Genomic DNA, 19045 nt, shown 5'->3' on the forward strand with positions numbered 1-19045 from the left:
GGAAGAGTATGAGGAAGAGTAGGGGGAAGAGGAGGAAGAGGAAGAAGAGGAGGAGGAGGGTGGAACACTAGTACACTGGTACTGGTACACTAACATTTCTGTCTGTCTATTTGTCTGTCTGTCAAGCTCCCTGTCTATCTGTCTATCCATCTAGCTCTCTGTCTCAGAGAGCCACAAGACTGTGTCATCACTTTTACTCACATCTTCAAGCAGAGTATAGCACTTTGTCTGGATTTCTTGGGTTATCCTAGGTAATTTATACTATGTATACTTGTATTTATGTGTACCTGTGAGACAGAGATAGACAGACAGAGAGAAAGAGAGAGACAGATTGAAAGAGATAGAATGAGGGAGAAAGATAAAACACCATTGTGTATGACACCATGTTTCAGAGTTCCACAAGCTGCAGAACTAATAGGAATATGTTCAGTGACTGTATATTGGTATATATATTATAGAACAATAATAATAAACAATGTTTTGTATTGTTTGTTTTTGTAAACAAGTTTTGTAAACAATATATTGATAATTATGTTTGTGTGCTTATTGTGTTGTATACAACGAGTGTATATATGTACATTGCACCTTACTTTGGTCTCATAGGCCACATAAGTTATGTGAAAAAATAAAATAGTGAAAAAAACAACAAACCTTCAAATACAAGTAAATCAAAGTTTACCGGGTGAGCGGCAGTCGCCGCTGTTGCCATACGCGGCTCATTTTCTGCAAACTTCATGCATCCATATCTCCGTAAGTATTGATGGTAAAATTTTTTTGTTTATCCTATAATGTTTAGAAAAAAAAACTCTATTTTTTTATAAGAAAAAATAATTTTTTTTTTTTTTGAAATTTGGCCGACCCTGAGAACGAGTTTCGGAGAGGGCCTGTCGACCCTCAAAGGGTTAAGAGTACTCTAAGATAGTAAATGTGGTATTAAAACAGGTAAAGGTAATTAGACAAGTAATGGTTATTAAATGTCAAAAATGTTAAGAGTAAATTGAAATTATAGTAAAAATGATAATTATTAATTTTAGTAAGTAATATCAATTGATAGTATTTAAAAAAATATGAGGTAATAATATGGACAGAGAAAGTATCAATTCAGCTAATGTTTAAGCAAACAATAGTAAATAAGAAAATTACATAAGGTAACTTATGCTTACTAGTAAAATCACAAAATGAGGTAGTTGATTATTTAATTACTAAGAGATTGTACAATGAAATTTGAACAATAATGGAGCAAAACATTCACTACACTACGTAGGCTTTTAGGTTGGACATTCTTTAGTTATTCTCTGTAAGATTAGTATCCCTGAGAAATCATGATAGATCATTCTCGTTCGTTATTGTGTACAGTTGACATACATTTGTTTTCCTAACAAGAATTTTCCCATCTCGTGTGAAGCATTGGTGTATTGTGCCATTATTCTCCCGCTTAAGTTTTCTGACTCCATACAGGAGGTTCTGACGTTTTTTGGTAAGACACTCATTTATGTATACCTCTTTCTTTACTTTAATAGATGCAATAATTAAGTCTTTTTTCCTGTCATGTGAGTGGAATCTAAGCATAACACTTTTTCTACCATGGGATCCTAGTAACCTGGCTTCTTTTATTTCTGACTCTGGTACAATAACACTTGTTTGGTCCTTTATGATCTGCAGAGTAATTTCTTTACTGTTTGTTTGGTTCATATCACTGGGAAAAAGTGGACTGTTAACTATTACTGCGTCCGATAGTTTATCTTGCTCAGTTTTATCTTCTTGGAGAGCAAAGTAGTCACTGAACTGGTTATCTAAGTTGTTCTTCCATTCTTTTACTGCTTCTTCAACCTTTGTATTAAGAGATATTATGTGTTGGGTATGGCTATCTATGACTGTTTGGATGGTCTTGTCACAGTTAGTCATTACTGGTGTTGATAACTTTTGTTCAAGACTGAGGATTTTGTTCTCGAGTTGTGTTATCCTGGTGTCTTGTTTTGTTAGCGTCTCTCGAAGATTCATATTTTCAATAACTAAGTTGGAGATGTATGTTTTTAGGGTATCTGGATCGTTGGTCATACCTGAGAGACTACTTGGTAGGTTGAATCCGGGGAAGAGAGGGGAGGATGGGCTGGTGGCAGCCATGTTTGTTGTTATTGTTGTGGTGTCGCCTTGAGCGGTGGTGAGTGGGGTGGTTGCTGGGCCGGCGTCCTCCTGACTACACTTGTTGAATAGTTGATTTTTCGGCGTTTTCTTGCTGGCCTTGGTGCTGTTTCCTCTTAGATTGCGCCTCATAATACTACAGGAATTGTTGTAGTTAAGAAGAAGTTGTAATTATACAAAGCTTAGGGTTACGTTGTTCGGCTGGCAGCGGGGTGTTTCTTTCAGTTTGTGGGCAGTCTTCCTTTGATCTCTATTATTTTCGATTTGTAGGTTTCACTGTTGGTAATCTTTGGTCATTCTGGGTGCTACGTTGGACAGTTAATGGGTTAAAGCACTCCAGAATGATTATTATTATTATTATTGTGGCATCTTCAGCACTAGATACTCTTAATGATTTTAATGTGTACCTGCATGCCAGAACAGTGTGAAAGTTTATTTAAGTACAGGTACATATAAGTATAATTATCAGTGGACCCCCGCCTTATGATATTAATCCCTTCCTGAGAGCTCATCGTAAGCCGAAATTATCGTTAGCTGAATTAATTTTCCCCAAAAGAAATAATGGAAATCAAATTAATCCGTGCAAGACACCCCAAAGTATGAAAAAAAAAAAATTTTACCACATGAAATATTAATTTTAATACACACAAACTGAAGAAGACATGCGCAATTACTACTCTACTAAGAATAGAATACATGACACTTACCTTTATTGAAGATCTGGTGATGATTGATGGGATGGGAGGAGGGGAGTGTGTGGAAGTTATTGTCTAGAAGGGGAATCCCCTTCCATTAGGACTTGAGGTAGCAAGTCCTTTTCCGGGGTTACTTCCCTTCTTCTTTCAATGCCACTAGGACCAGCTTGAGAGTCACTGGACCTCTGTCGCACAACAAATCTGTCCACAGAGCTCTGTACCTCCCGTTCCTTTAAGACTTTCCTAAAATGGGCCATAACATTGTCATTGTACAGGTTGCCAACACGGCTTGCAATAGCCGTGTCAGGGCGATTTTCATCCGTAAAGGTTTGCAGTTCAACCCACTTTGCACACATTTCCTTAATCTCTTTTCTCAATTTCATACTAATTCTCGCCCTTTTCACCACAGGGATGGCTCTAGAAGCTTTCTTGGGGTCCATGGTGACTTATTTTGCAGTTACAAGCACTAAAAACACGGGGATAATGTGAAATGTACCGAATGTATGTGAAGATACGACCACACTGACTGGCTTGTAAACACTGGCGCTGAGGCCACACGTGGGATGGGTCCCGGAATAATCATGTAAGGCAAGTTTTTTATTATGAGGCGAGGCAAAATTTTTGCGTTCAAATGCTTCGTATGGCGGATTTAACGTAACGTGATGCATTCGTAAGGCGGGGGTCCACTGCATATTTAAAATACACAGTAACTTTAAAACACTTGAAATTTTGGAAAATTTCCAGACATAATCGAGAGATGTGGAGCTCACAGAGGATGTAAACAGAGTGACAAGCAAGCACCGTAACAGGGAATCAGAGCTGAATTTTTGGTCATAATTTTAAATGTCCACATTAGCGAATCGCCATAAAGTGGAGCACTGTAAAGCGGGGGCCCTACTGTACCCTGTAATTCTTGCTACACCCTAGCCATAACTGGACTGCCCATCATTACAGTGGGTCAATACAGAACAATCCTCTTTCACCTCTACTTTCCAAAGAAACACATTACCTGAAGTATACCTGGAGAAGGTTATGGGGGGTTCAATGCCCCTGCAGCAAGGCCCTTGACTAGAGCCTGATCAACCAGGCTGTTATTGCTGGCTGCACACAAACCAACATACGAACCACAGCCCAGCTGGTCAGGTACTGACTTTAGGTGCCTGTCCAGCACCTTCTTGAAGACAGCCAGGGGTCTACTGGTAATCCCCCTTATGTATGCTGGGAGGCAGCTGAACAGTCTTGGGCCTCTGACACTGTGCTGTATCTTGGTGTACTCAAGGCACCCCTGCTTTTCACTGAGGGGATGTTGTATCTCCTGCTGAGTCTTTTGCTTTTGTAGGGAGTGATTTTCATGTGCAAATTTGGGACTAGCCCCTCTTGGATTTTCCAAGTGTATATTATCATGTATCTCACCTGAGTTTAAGAGAGTACAAATCAAGGGACTTCAACTGTTCCCAGTAATTTAGGTGCTTTATTGTACTTAAATGTGCTGTGAAAGTTCTTTGTACATTTTCCAGGTTTGCAATTTCTCCTGCCTTGAAAGGGGCCATTACAGCAGTATTCCAGCCAAGAGAGAGAGAACAAACAATTTGAAGAGAATCATCATGGGCTTGGCATCCTTAGTTTTGAAGGTTCTCATTATTCATCCTATCATTTACCTAGCAGATGTGGTAGATACATTGTTGTGATCTTTGAAAGTGAGATCCTCTGACATTATCACTCCCAGGTCCTTCACATTAGCTTTTCACTCTATTGTGTTTTATACTCTGATGCAGTTTTAATTTTCTCAAGGTTTCCATTGTAGAGTAATTGAAATTTGTCTTCACTGAACTTCATATTGTTTTCTGGGGTCCATTTAAATCTTTGGTTTATGCCCGCTTGGAGACTTGCAGTGTCTTTAGTGCATGGCACTGCCCAACAATAAGCAACAACTCCAATAATAGCTTAACTTCCAGGGATGTGAAAACTAGGTGGATATAGGTATTAACCCTTTCAGGGTCCGTCCCGTAGATCTACGGCTTTACGTTCAGGGTCCAAACCGTAGATCTACGCCATGAGCTCAGCTCACTCTGATAAACTGTGAGTGGTACATTTGGGCCTAGATAATGAGAGAAAAAAAATGAAATCATGATTTTTCGATTAAAACAGCAACTTTGCAGTGTTTTTTTCGTATGTTTTTTATAGTTGTATTTGCGATTTCTTGGTCTCATTTGATAGAATGGAAGACATATTACAGAAATAGAGATGATTTTGATTGGTTTTAGCACTGGAAATGGCTTGAAACTGAGCTCAAAGTAGCGGAAATGTTAAATTTTTGCCGATATTCAAGAGTAAACAAACGACCTCACACGTCTAATACACACCAGCTGGTGGGTCTAATATGCATTCACAAATATGGTGATGATATTTATACAATTATTACAGTATTGCATAACAGTAAATCTTCTATTTTTTGGTGTGAATAAAAATTCATTATGTGAATAAAAAATCAAAATGGAATTTATTTGTAAAGCCTCAAAACATAACTAATGAACAGAGGAAATGTTAGTTTAGTGCCAGGAATGCCTACATTGTTCATTCTGGACCCTATTTTGAAATTGGAATATTTTGAACTTTGTGTTAAATTGACCAAATTAACAATTTCCGATCACTTTATTTTGTAGTTGAAACAGTTGACTTGGCGATTTCTTGTGCTCAATCGATAGAATAGAAGTAATACTAGTGAAATAGCTAAGAATTTGGTTGATCGGAATAATGTAATTGGCCTAAAATGGGAGTCAAAGTCGGCAAAATCGCCGATTCGTAAATATCGCTGACACATCAAAATTCGTGAGAGCATAATTTCGTCAATTTTCCATCAAATTTCGTACTTTTTGTTTTATTACCTTCACAAAAATATTCTCTACGATTTCATAAGAAAAAATAACAAATTTTTTTTTTGAAAATTCTTGGACACTGGTGCGTGACTCCAGATTTGGGCCTTGGACCCTGAAAGGGTTAAAGTAGGATTAAATATATGGGACAGAACTTAGTTTCCACTTTGTGGCTGCCCTGATATGGATAATGTCCTGGCCAGTGTGGCTCATGGCATCTCCAAAGATGGCCATCTGATAACTTTAACAAAAAAAAAAAATGTCCCTGGGGTTCTTTAAAAAATACAGTATCCAGAAGCAATAGCCAAAAATATTATCATTCTAGATTACAATGCAACCTCGGTTTTTGTGATTAATCTGTTCAAAAAGTCAGATGAAAACTGAATCGCATGAAAACTGAAGCAATGTTTCTCATAAGAATAATGTAAATTCAATTAATCCATTCTAGACACTCAAAAATATTAAAAAAAAATACATTTTATAGAGAATAACTATAGTTTTACATACAAAAAACAATGAGAAATAAATATAAATGACTAATGAAATGGATAAATGAACATTTAACATCACTTTTACCTTTATTGAAGACTCTTGTTGGTGTATGGAAGACAGCGAGGAGGGGAAAGCGAGGAGGAGAAGTAATAGTTTGGAAGGGGACTCCCCATCCATAAGGAATTCAGGTATCAAAGCCCTATCCGGGGTTACTTCCTTTCTTTGTCTTTTACTAGCACTAGAAACAGCTTGGGAGTCACTGGACCCCTGTCACACAAAAAATCTGTCCAGAGAGGTCTGTCTCTGGTGTCTCTTGAAGATTTGCTTAAAATGGGACAAGACATTGTCATTGAACATGTTGCAGACACAGCTTGCAACAGCTTTGTTAGGGTGATATTTCTCCACAAAACTTTGCAACTCATTCCACTTTGCACGTATGTCCTTAATCACTGAAGAAGGCACATTCTCCCCTCTCTCTTCCTCCTCCTCTGAAGCAATTTCCTCACCTGCAGTCTGTTGCTGTTCCAGTTGAAGGTCTTGCAGCTCTTCAGTGGTTAGCTCTTCCCTGTCGTCCTCCACCAACTCTTCCACATCCTTGCCACTCACATCCAACCCCATGGAAGTCCCCAATGCCACAATACTTTGCACAACTACCATAGGCTCGTAATCAGCCCCAAACCCTTCAAAATCCCTCTCTTGGATGCATTCTGGCCACAATTTTCTCCAAGCAGAGTTCAAAGTCCTGGAAGTCACTCCCTCCCAAGCCTTACCTATAAGGTTTATGCAGTGGAGGATACTGAAGTGATCTTTCTTAAACTCTCTTCGGGTCAATTGAGTGTCTGAGGTCACATCAAAGCACCTTTGAAACATTGCTTTGGTGTACAGTTTTTTGAAGTTTGAAATGAGTTTGGTACAGCCCATTTTCAACTATGAAAACCAAGCGGATGTATGAAAACTGGGACAAAATTTTGACGAAAAAAGTCGTTAAAAACCGAATCATAGGAAAACTAGGGCATATGAAAACCAAGGTTTGACTGTAATAGTATACTGCACTTGAAAGGATTAAAAATGTCTAGAAAAGATTACATTAGTGACCTTAGTACCATTACAGAAAATTGAGATCACTTCATTCAGTAATCTGAAAAAAGATAGAATATTTAAGATGTTAGTTGGAATAAAAAAAACATATCCATATCAAGCTGATTTGTATTACCTGTATGCTCTTGATGGAATCCATTCTTCTAGAAAATCAGAAAGGGTTTCCAACGACTTCTGAGGATCATAAATAATCCACTCAAGATCATCTAATTCATGAGCCTCAGCAGCAATATCCTTCTTAATGTATCTTGATGAGTCTCCCATGGTTGACAGCTTCTATATTTGGTAATTCAGAGGTTTTAAAATATAGCTTGCTGAGTTGAAAGCCTTTCAACTCAATGACTGTTGATATAAAACTCTTCAATCACACTGTTGACTTAAGTTCTACTTGAGAGAAGAAATCCATCTGAAAAACAAGATAAACTATACTGAACTATTCTAGAGTATACAGTAAGCTATTTATGAAATGAACTCCCGCTGAAAATGTTTTTTTACAAAGATTATGCTGTTCTCAAAGTTGACATTCAAAATATTTCATGCCCAAAAGTTCTGATTGATTAGGGTCATCAGCATTCTGCACTTAATATCCATCCTGTCTAACCAACCAATTTTGAAAATAAAATTCAAGGTATATGTTCCCAAACAAAACATTACAATATAAATTAAAGATCAAAATATAAATGCACAAGTATAACATGCAAACTTTTCAACTCCGAAGTGTCAGATCCTAAATTTTCGGAACTAAACTGAATTCCTATATCCTTTTAAAATAATAAATCAGAAGTTAATGTGTTTATTATGCACCCCATACCCATCCTGTGGGCGGTAGTCATAAGATTACAGAGGTACATAATGGGTCCAGGGACTGGGCCCCAAAGTTTTGATAGCTGAACTAGGTACAAAGGTAATGAACTCACAAGTTACAAAGGTAATGAATCACGTAAATAAGTAAATTTACTTACTTACGTTTATACATGGCTACGATCATGAACAAATTATAGAGTAATGAGCAATTCACACAATCGGAAGAATTGTATACAATGTAATCTGATGTTAGATACAATAAGATAAAATACTTCATTTCAGCATGAAAATGTTTATACAGAAGTGAATGCCATTTAGGTGTACTTGCAGAAAGCCCCTTCATATGCAGAGCATTTCGGGCAACTTAAGACTAACTTAAAATTAATAAGGCAATGACAAATTGAGTGGTTTTATATACAGTCTCTTAGGTGGTTGTAAATATAAATTTAGGAGTTACAATGAATACAAGAGAACAGAATATCCTATTATTACATGTTATATGGCTTTTATTAAGTTATTTAAAGAATTACAGGTGTGATTATGATTACAGTGACCCTAGGGGAACGGCGGCATCGGCTAATGCCAAAATAGGATAGCGGCACGTTTTTGCATCAAAATATTGGCTCAGCTAATGCCCAAGAAATCAGTTAAGGACATTTGTCCCGAACGTGTCTGCACGGCCTGAGCCCATGTAAAGCTAGTGTGACAAGCCAGGGAGGATGATTCCACACATACATGCGATATATTTTGTGTTATTCCATTGTTTTTAGTGCTTGTAGCTGCTAAATGAGCCACCATGAGCCCAAAGAAAGCTTCTAGTGCCAGCCCTGTGGTAAAGAAGGAAAGAACCACAATAGAATTCAAGAAAAAACTCTTAGCAAAGTACCAAAGTGGAGGAGGAAGAGAGAGGGGAAAATGTGCCTTCTGCAGTGATTCAGTGATTCTACGATATGTACGATACAAAAGCAGCAGGTATCGATAAAGAGTGCCAGCCAGCAATAAAGTGTGGAGTTAACAGTGTAGCAAGTAAGTTAAGCAAGTAAGCTTAATGGCGTAGATCTATGCCAAAATTCTAGCGGCGTCAAATTTAGCGTGAGAAGGCTGGTAGGCCTACATGTGAGAGAATGGGCCTGTGTGGTCTGTGGTGTGTGTGTGCCGTGAAGAAAAATTCTAGGTGCTCACATAGCATTGTGGGAACGCCGGCTCAGTTACCTTTGTTCACCATGCCTCGTCGCAAGGCAGCTCTCACTCCACAGCAAATTGGGATTCTCCTCTTCCTATCTGATAGTTCTGACTCTGATGGAAGTGGAAATGAAGACGAATTCTATGGCTTTGATCAGTTAGTGACTGAAAGGAATGACCAGGATATTGATAATAGTGCATAAAATCCTGACGATCCTCAACCTTCTACCTCTGGTGTGGGCACGTCTCAGTCACGTTCAGTTGTACCTCGTCGCAAGAGAAAACTAATATTTTCGCATGGCCAGGCCTATGACTTCAGTAATGATGATAGTGATGTGGATTGTGATTTACTACTCTTGACGATCATTCGAGTAGTGATAGTGAGGAATCACATTCACCAGTGAAGCGTCGGTATATACGCCACCGCATGCGCTCGGGTAGTGTTCCCTATGCAGTGCCCAGAGGATGGAGTACATCCCGGAGTACATCCCATGGCCCTACACCAGGAATAGACAATGAATAAGGATGATGTGGCTACACTTGGCATGGATAGACCACAGGCATCAGTAGATGGTGGTAGTGGTGATGGTAGTGCCACGGCCATGCATGACTCACCAGCCCAGGCTGGGACCCACGTTGCTGACTCCTCAGCTCAAGAACAAAGCGGAGCGTCAGCCACCAGCTCACCACAACCACAACTACCAGCACAACCAGCTTATGATGTAAAGTATCCACCAGCAAACCGTATCTGGGATTGGCAGCAAAATCCCAATTTTGTTCCCAAGCCCCACCAGTTTGATGACTCTCAAAGTGGAATTCTACCTACTTGTCCCCTTGGAAACACTGCAAATGAACTGGAATTCATTGAACTATTTTTTGACCAGCCCTTGATGGAAACTATTGTCAGGGAAAGTAACAAGTATTTTGAGTACACCATTGCAAATATGATAATATCGCTACAGTCAAGGCTACACCGATGGAAAGAGACAACTGTTGCAGAAATGTATTTGCTTTTTGCAGCAATAATGCTTATGCCTCATGTCTATAAGCATAATATAAAATCATACTGGTCCACAGATCAGCTAATTTGTACCCCAGCCTTCAGTGAAATCATCCCAGTGAACAGGTTTATCTTACTGTTACGTATGTTGCACTTCTCTGACAAAACCAGGCCTGACAGAAGTGACAGGTTATACAAGATTAGAAATGTTTTTATGTGTCTCAAACAAAAGTTCAGCATATACTTTTATCCATTCAAGAATCTTGTAATTGACGAGTTTTTTATTTTGTTCAAAGGTAGCCTGTCATTCAAGCAGTATATACCGAGCAAGAGGAAACGCTTTGGTATAAAACTGTTTGTACTCTGTGACAGTGGCCTGGTACTGGATATTATTGTACACATGGGAAGTAAAACATTGAAAGCTACCAGGATGCTATTGGGTATCTCAGGTGACGTAGTGAGAAGCATGATGGCACTTTATCTTGGTAAGGGGCATACATTATATACTGGTAACTGGTACACAAGCCCTTTACTCAGTGATTTCTTGCGAGTGAACATGACAGATGTGTGTAGCACAGTGTGTTCTAATCGTAAACATATGCCCAGGTTGAACGCAGGCACTCGCAGTGGTGAGGTGCAGGTGTTTGCTGCCAGTGGCATCATGGCATTATGGTGGCATGACAAACGAGATGTCACATTGTTGACAACCATTCACCGTAACGAAATGCAAGACAGTGGCGAAGTTGATAGAGTGACTAATGAACGTATTCAAAAACCAGTGACAGTGATTGATTATACACAAAACATGCACTTGGTTGACAAATGTGACATGGAGATTGGCTTTGTTGATTGTGTTTGTAAGAGTTACAAGTGGTACATGAAACTTTTCTTCCATCTCATGGACAGTTCAATGCTCTTAAATTAGACACATGTGCAACTCTTGGGTATCTTTATTGAGGAAACGTTTCGCCACACAGTGGCTTCATCAGTCCATACATAGGAGAAACTTGAAGAACAGGAGGAGAATGAGGTAATCAGTCCCTCAACCTTGAGTCGATGTGGTCAGTCCATCAATCTTGAATAGAATACGGCCTATGAGCGGAGAAGCAGCTTATAAACCGTATGGCAGGAGAGGTGCAGCAGTCGTAGGTGGTGTCACATTTGTTCAATGTGGAAGTAGGTCGTGCCCAAGGGTTAGGCAAGCAAAGAATTCTCAAGTATTAAGATCTCAAGAAGTTGCAGTGTCTGACAGGATTGTAGATGAAAGGTTCAAAGAACCGACATGTTGTTAAATTAGACACATGTGCAACTCTTGGGTATCTTTATTGAGGAAACGTTTCGCCATACAGTGGCTTCATCCACATTGAACAAATGTGACACCACCTACGACTGCTGCACCTCTCCTGCCATACGGTTTATAAGCTGCTTCTCCGCTCATATGCCGTATTCTATTCAAGATTGATGGACTGACCACATCGACTCAAGGTTGAGGGACTGATTACCTCATTCTCCTCCTGTTCTTCAAGTTTCTCCTATGTATGGACTGATGAAGCCACAATGTGGCAAAACGTTTCCTCAATAAAGATACCCAAGAGTTGCACATGTGTCTAATTTAACAACATGTCGGTTCTTTGAACCATTCATCTACAGTTCAATGCTCAATGCATATAATATGTACCAAATGAAGACTGGCAACAGACCACCGTATGGTGAATTTTGTTTGTCTGTTATCAGACAACTCATAATGAAGTACCAGGTAACAACACCTGCTATACAAAACCGTCCTCGAACTCCTCAGGAAATACCCAAGCGTTTGAGGAGGGAAGGTGATCACTTCATAATACAGCTTCCTGCAACTAAGAAGAAATTTGCTCAGAAGAGATGTGTTGTCTGTGCACAAACAAAACGACGGCAACAAAGACGCAAAGCCATTCGGTTTATGAGCGAGGAATGTAAGGTACCTCAGTGCAGGATACCTTGTTTCAAGGAGTTCCACAAGCTGCAGCAGTTCTAAAAACATGTCCAGTGACTGTACATATGTAAATATATAATAGAACATTAGTATTATACAAGATTTGTGCATGTTTATTGTAATAAACAAAAGTGGTAAACAATATTATAATAATAACTTCAGTGCAGTTATTGTATTCAACACAGTGAGTGTATATATATACATTATACACAGTATTGGTCTCACAGGCCACAAATGTTACTAGAAAAAGAAAAAACTAGAAAAGAAAAAAAGTATGAAAAACGTAATATAAAGAAATGCGAGTTTTTGGAAATCGCCGATGTGCACGCCACCCGGTCATTTTGGGTCAACTTCTCGCCTCTGTATCTCGGTAAGTATACTGATCAGAAATTTTTTTTGTTGTTTTATTACCTTCACAATTTTTTTTTTTTTTTTTTTTATCACACTGGCCGATTCCCACCAAGGCAGGGTGGCCCGAAAAAGAAAAACTTTCACCATCATTCACTCCATCACTGTCTTGCCAGAAGGGTGCTTTACACTACAGTTTTTAAACTGCAACATTAACACCCCTCCTTCAGAGTGCAGGCACTGTACTTCCCATCTCCAGGACTCAAGTCCGGCCTGCCGGTTTCCCTGAACCCCTTCATAAATGTTACTTTGCTCACACTCCAACAGCACGTCAAGTATTAAAAACCATTTGTCTCCATTCACTCCTATCAAACACGCTCACGCATGCCTGCTGGAAGTCCAAGCCCCTCGCACACAAAACCTCCTTTACCCCCTCCCTCCAACCTTTCCTAGGCCGACCCCTACCCCGCCTTCCTTCCACTACAGACTGATACGCTCTTGAAGTCATTCTGTTTCGCTCCATTCTCTTTACATGTCCGAACCACCTCAACAACCCTTCCTCAGCCCTCTGGACAACAGTTTTGGTAATCCCACACCTCCTCCTAACTTCCACACTACGAATTCTCTGCATTATATTCACACTGGACTGGAATCAGAACATGCACACTCGACTAAATGAATACCTTGATTTCCAAGACGACAAAACTGAACAAGATAAGTTGTCTGATGCAGTTATAATAAACAGTCCACACATTCCTAGTGACATAACACAAGCACAGTGCAAAGAAACTGCTGTCAGGATAATACAGAACCACGTACAAGTCATCGTGCAAAACAATGAAATCAAAGAAACACGTTTGCTAGGAAAACCAGGAAGTAAACACAGTATAATGATCAGACTTCATTCATACGATAAAAGAAAGGACCTAATTAAATCAGCAATTACAATGAAAAATGGAGTGTACATAAATGAGTGTCTAACAAAAAAACGTCAAAACCTTCTGTTCAGGCTGAGAAAACTTAAACAGGAAAACAAAATACATCAGTGTTTCACGCGAGATGGGAAAATACTAGTAAGGAAAACATCAACAGGACAACAATATACCATCTCAAACGAACATGATTTCTCTACCTTCCTTAGAAAAGCTGACATTTCTGTAACAGATTAGATAAGTGCCCTTAATACATATATACGTGTGGTGCATATAGTGTACGTTACTATTATATTGTACATTATTATTTTTATTATTTTTCATCACTAGCTAATGCCAACTACCTCCAATACTCTATACTTCTTTCTTACTGCTATTAATTGCTCATAATTTTAAATTACAAGTCAAATCTTACTCCAAATTAATAATATTCATTTTTTCTTACCTGTCCATTTAATTTTGTTTATCACTACTTGTTTTTTAGTCACTTTTCATTGTGTATGCAATTAGTGTATATTCCAATTACTTTTTTGCAAGTACCAAAACTATCTTTTGCTAGCTAGTACCAACTACCTCATTTTTTTTTTTACTTTTATTGTGCAATAAACTGCTCAATTTATCTAATATTACAAATCAGATCTTACTCCTAAACCAATATTATTTCATAGTGACCATCTGTCCATTTAACTTTGTTTACCATTACTTAATTTTAGTCCCTTATATATTTTCTCCTTTATTTTAGCTTTATATAACTACCCTAGTTTATACATTCACAATTGTTAAAATAATCAAGGTGCTATTCTCAGGTGCTAAAGTAGAACAAGTTCACAATTTTGCCATTATATTCCAAAGCTCATTTATTTTATAGTACTACCTACTATCATATTCCCAAGCTCCATTATTTGATCATCACTTTATTTGTACTAGTCCCTTTTATATTGTCTCCTTTATTTTAGCTTAAAAAAAAAAAAAAAAAAAAAAACTACCTTAGCTCATTATTTTACATTTGTTAAATAATTCAGGTGCTATTTATTAGCTTAAGACTATTTACTTTGTTTTATACTTAATTCTAACTATAGATTCACTACAAATCTTATGATTACAAGCATTGATCCTGATACCAACCTCTTATTTAATGACTTAAATGAATCAAACAGTTACTGTAATTACTACACTGCAGAACAATCAAAGGCACTTCTCAGTGCCAACAACAACATAACTATCTTTAACTACAATATCAGATCTTTAAGCAAGCATTACGATGACCTCATAGCATTACTAAATTCCTTACATGCCAATATGTCCATCATTACACTAACTGAAACCTGGCTAAAGCCTGATAGTACACAACTGTAGGCCAGACCAACAAGGGGGTGGCACAGCCATATACTACTCAGACCAACTAGAATGTATCACTAATACTTGCACAAGAGATGAACATGGGGAATATATAATAGCCAAATTCAAATCCAAATACCTACAAAAACCTCTCACATTGATAAACATCTACAGAGTTCCACAGTCAAACATTAGCCAATTTAGTCAAAACCTAGGAAGTATGATAACTGATGCACGCATGAACAAAGATCACTTACTACTCTCAGGTGACTTCAATATAAATCTCCTGCTAGACTAGGACCCACACGTTACTGAATTCACAAACACAATGAGTAACTGTATGTTGCTACCAACAGTAACAAAACCTACAAGAGTTACAGAGACTAGTGTTTCCCTACTTGACCACATCTGGACCAACACCATATCCCCTTTAAAATCAGGCATAATTACAGATAATACCACAGACCACTACCCTACTTTCCTCATAACAACTCTTGGTAAATTACCCCAAGACAGTACTAAAGTCACCTTCAGACTTCACAATGAGGCAGCCATTAATAACTTCACAACAGCAGTAGCAAACATTGACTGGCACACTGAGCTAGAAATCAATACAGATATTGACGAATGTATTAATAATTTTCTAAAAAAGACCCAATACCTCTATAACAAGCACTGCCCTAAAAAAACTAAGCAGATGACAGCTAAGAGACTGAACAGTCCCTGGCTAACACCCAGCATTCTCAAATCCATAAATACAAAACACCAATATGAAAAACAGTACAGAATGGGTCACATAACCAGAGACCAAACAAAACGTTACTCGTCAATCCTAACCAGCCTGATAAGAAGGGCAAAAAAATTGTATTATGAGAACAGATTATCCAACTTACGAGGTGATATAAAAAAGACCTGGAAAACCCTATCAGAAATTCTGGGAACAAAAAAGATATCACGAAATAGCGAAATAAAATTAGCAAAATCAGATGAACCCCAACTCCCACCAACAGAAACAGCAAACAGACTCAATGATTTCTTCTCCACTATAGGACAAAACCTTGCCAATAAAATCCCAAGCTCAGATACCCCACCAAATGACTACCTCACCGGCAACTACCCGAACACACTGTTCCTAGCTCCGACTAACCCATACGAAGTCTCCCTTATTATCAACGCACTAAAAAACAAGGCAGGAGATTTAAATACCTTACCACCCTTTATATACAAAAAAGTGTCACAAGTGCTATCACCAATCATTGCAACACTCTTTAACAAATCCATTGAATCCTCCACCTTCCCTACAGTACTCAAAATAGCAAGGGTCACCCCGATCCACAAAGGAGGAGACCAAACAGAGTTGAATAACTATAAGCCAATATCCAACTTACACCCTCTCTCAAAAATCTTCGAAAAATTAATTCATAAACGAATCTACTCCTACCTTATCTCCCAAAACATACTCAACCCCTGCCAATTTGGATTCAGGCCTAATAAAAATACTAATGATGCTATTATACACATGCTAGAACATATATACACTGCAATAGAGAAAAAAAGAAGTCCCACTGGGGATCTTCATTGACTTACGTAAAGCTTTTGATACAGTTGACCATGACTTGCTCCACGTAAAATTGTCACACTATGGTATAAGAGGGCACTCCCTCAACTACCTCAAGTCATACCTCAGGAACAGAAGCCAATATGTGTACGCAAATGGGGCAAACTCTTCTGCACAACCAATTACAGTTGGTGTCCCACAGGGAAGTGTCCTTGGCCCTCTTCTCTTTCTCCTATACATAAATGACCTACCAAATGCTTCGCAATTACTCAAACCCACACTATTTGCTGATGACACAACATACGTCTTCTCCCACCCGAGCCCAGTCACGCTAGCCAATACTGTAAATACCGAATTACAGAAAATATCTACCTGGATGAGTACTAACAAACTTACACTAAACATTGACAAAACCTACTTCATTCAGTTTGGTAACAGAGCTACAGATGTCCCTCTTAACATAATGATAAACGGATCACCTATCACAAAGCTAACAGAGGGAAAATTCTTAGGAATCCACCTTGATAATAGACTCAAATTTCATACACATATACAACAAATTTCTAAGAAAATTTCCAAGACTGTAGGAGGCCTGGTCACAGACCGGGCCGCGGGGGCGTTGACCCCCGAAACTCTCTCCAGGTAATACTATCGAAGATACGGTACTATGCTCCACAGTCAGCCCTCCTGGCCCTATATCACTCTCTTATTTACCCCTATCTCACCTATGGAATTTGTGCATGGGGCTCAACAACAAGTAACCATCTCAGACCACTAATTACCCAACAAAAGGCTGCAGTTAGAATGATAACAAATTCTCACTACAGGCAGCACACTCCACCAATATTCAATACACTCAACCTACTCACCATACAAAACATCCATACTTATTACTGCACCTATTACATACATAGAACACTCAACTCTGATATTAACCCTCCCCTCAAACATCTCCTTGCCAACCTCAACAGAACACATGACCATAACACAAGGCACAGATCACTCTTTGATATTCCTCGTGTCCATCTCACGCTATGCAAAAACTCAATGCACATAAAAGACCCTAAAATCTGGAATTCATTACCTGTAAGTATAAAAGAAACACTACCTGTTTATAAATTCAAGTCTCTTCTCAAAGATCACTTACTCACCCAAAAGCAAATAAATACTGAATAACTGAACCTTATAAATTGTATATCTTAAATGTTTCTCACAATTATATCACATAAATGTTAAACCTAAAACCCAATCTAACTTTATTATTTTTTAAATACACTACCTAACAGAATACTCCATTCTACTGAATTTACAACAATGCATGCAACCATATGACCTGTCTTTGTAATACTCAATTGTGCTTTATAGTAATCAGTTTACATTAATGTTTTTCACTGATTTCATCATTGCTTAGTTAATCTTAAGTTAATTTTAAGCCAGCCCGTAATGCTATGCATAGTATAAGTGGCTTTGGCATGCTTCTCTTATCTGTATTTTTTTGTACCTCTGTATGTATGCTCAAATTATAAATAAATAAATAAATAAATAAATAAATAAAAAAACACCACACATTGCCCTCAGACATGACATCTCCACTGCCTCCAGCCTTCTCCTCGTTGCAACATTCATCACCCACACTTCACACCCATATAAGAGCGTTGGTAAAACTTTACTCTCATGCATTCCCCTCTTTGCCTCCAAGGACAAAGTTCTTTGTCTCCACAGACTCCTAAGTGCACCACTCACTCTTTTTCCCTCATCAATTCTATGATTCACCTCATCTTTCATAGACCCATCCGCTGACACGTCCACTCCCAAATATCTGAATACGTTCACCTCCTCCATACTCTCTCCCTCCAATCTGATATTCAATCTTTCATCACCTAATCTTTTTGTTATCCTCATAACCTTACTCTTTCCTGTATTCATCTTTAATTTTCTTCTTTTGCACACCCTACCAAATTCATCCACCAATCTCTGCAACTTCTCTTCAGAATCTCCCAAGAGCACAGTGTCATCAGCAAAGAGCAGCTGTGACAACTCCCACTTTGTGTGTGATTCTTTATCTTTTAACTCCACGCCTCTTGCCAAGACCCTTGCATTTACTTCTCTTACAACCCCATCTATAAATATATTAAACAACCACGGTGACATCACACATCCCTGTCTAAGGCCTACTTTTACTGGGAAAAAATTTCCCTCTTTCCTACATACTCTAACCTGAGCCTCACTATCCTCGTAAAAACTCTTCACTGCTTTCAGTAACCTACCTCCTACACCATACACTTGCAACATCTGCCACATTGCCCCCCTATCCACCCTGTCATACGCCTTTTCCAAATCCATAAATGCCACAAAGACCTCTTTAGCCTTATCTAAATACTGTTCACTTATATGTTTCACTGTAAACACCTGGTCCACACACCCCCTACCTTTCCTAAAGCCTCCTTGTTCATCTGCTATCCTATTCTCCGTCTTACTCTTAATTCTTTCAATTATAACTCTACCATACACTTTACCAGGTATACTCAACAGACTTATCCCCCTATAATTTTTGCACTCTCTTTTATCCCCTTTGCCTTTATACAAAGGAACTATGCATGCTCTCTGCCAA

General features: G+C 38.5%; 1 protein-coding gene across 1 annotated transcript in view; it reads right to left on the minus strand.

The window, feature by feature from the left end:
* The window catches only part of LOC138851162 (UPF0696 protein C11orf68 homolog), a 290715-nt gene that overhangs the window by 123381 nt on the left and 148289 nt on the right, over positions 1–19045 (minus strand). Inside the window, exon 2 of the mRNA XM_070079914.1 lies at positions 7416–7706. Within this exon, the coding sequence (XP_069936015.1) occupies positions 7416–7564 (149 nt within the window). The 5' untranslated portion in view covers positions 7565–7706. The remainder of the gene's footprint in view (positions 1–7415; positions 7707–19045) is intronic.

This window comes from Cherax quadricarinatus, unplaced genomic scaffold (genome assembly GCF_038502225.1).
Source record: "Cherax quadricarinatus isolate ZL_2023a unplaced genomic scaffold, ASM3850222v1 Contig42, whole genome shotgun sequence".
In the NCBI taxonomy this organism is placed as follows: Eukaryota; Metazoa; Arthropoda; class Malacostraca; order Decapoda; family Parastacidae; genus Cherax; species Cherax quadricarinatus.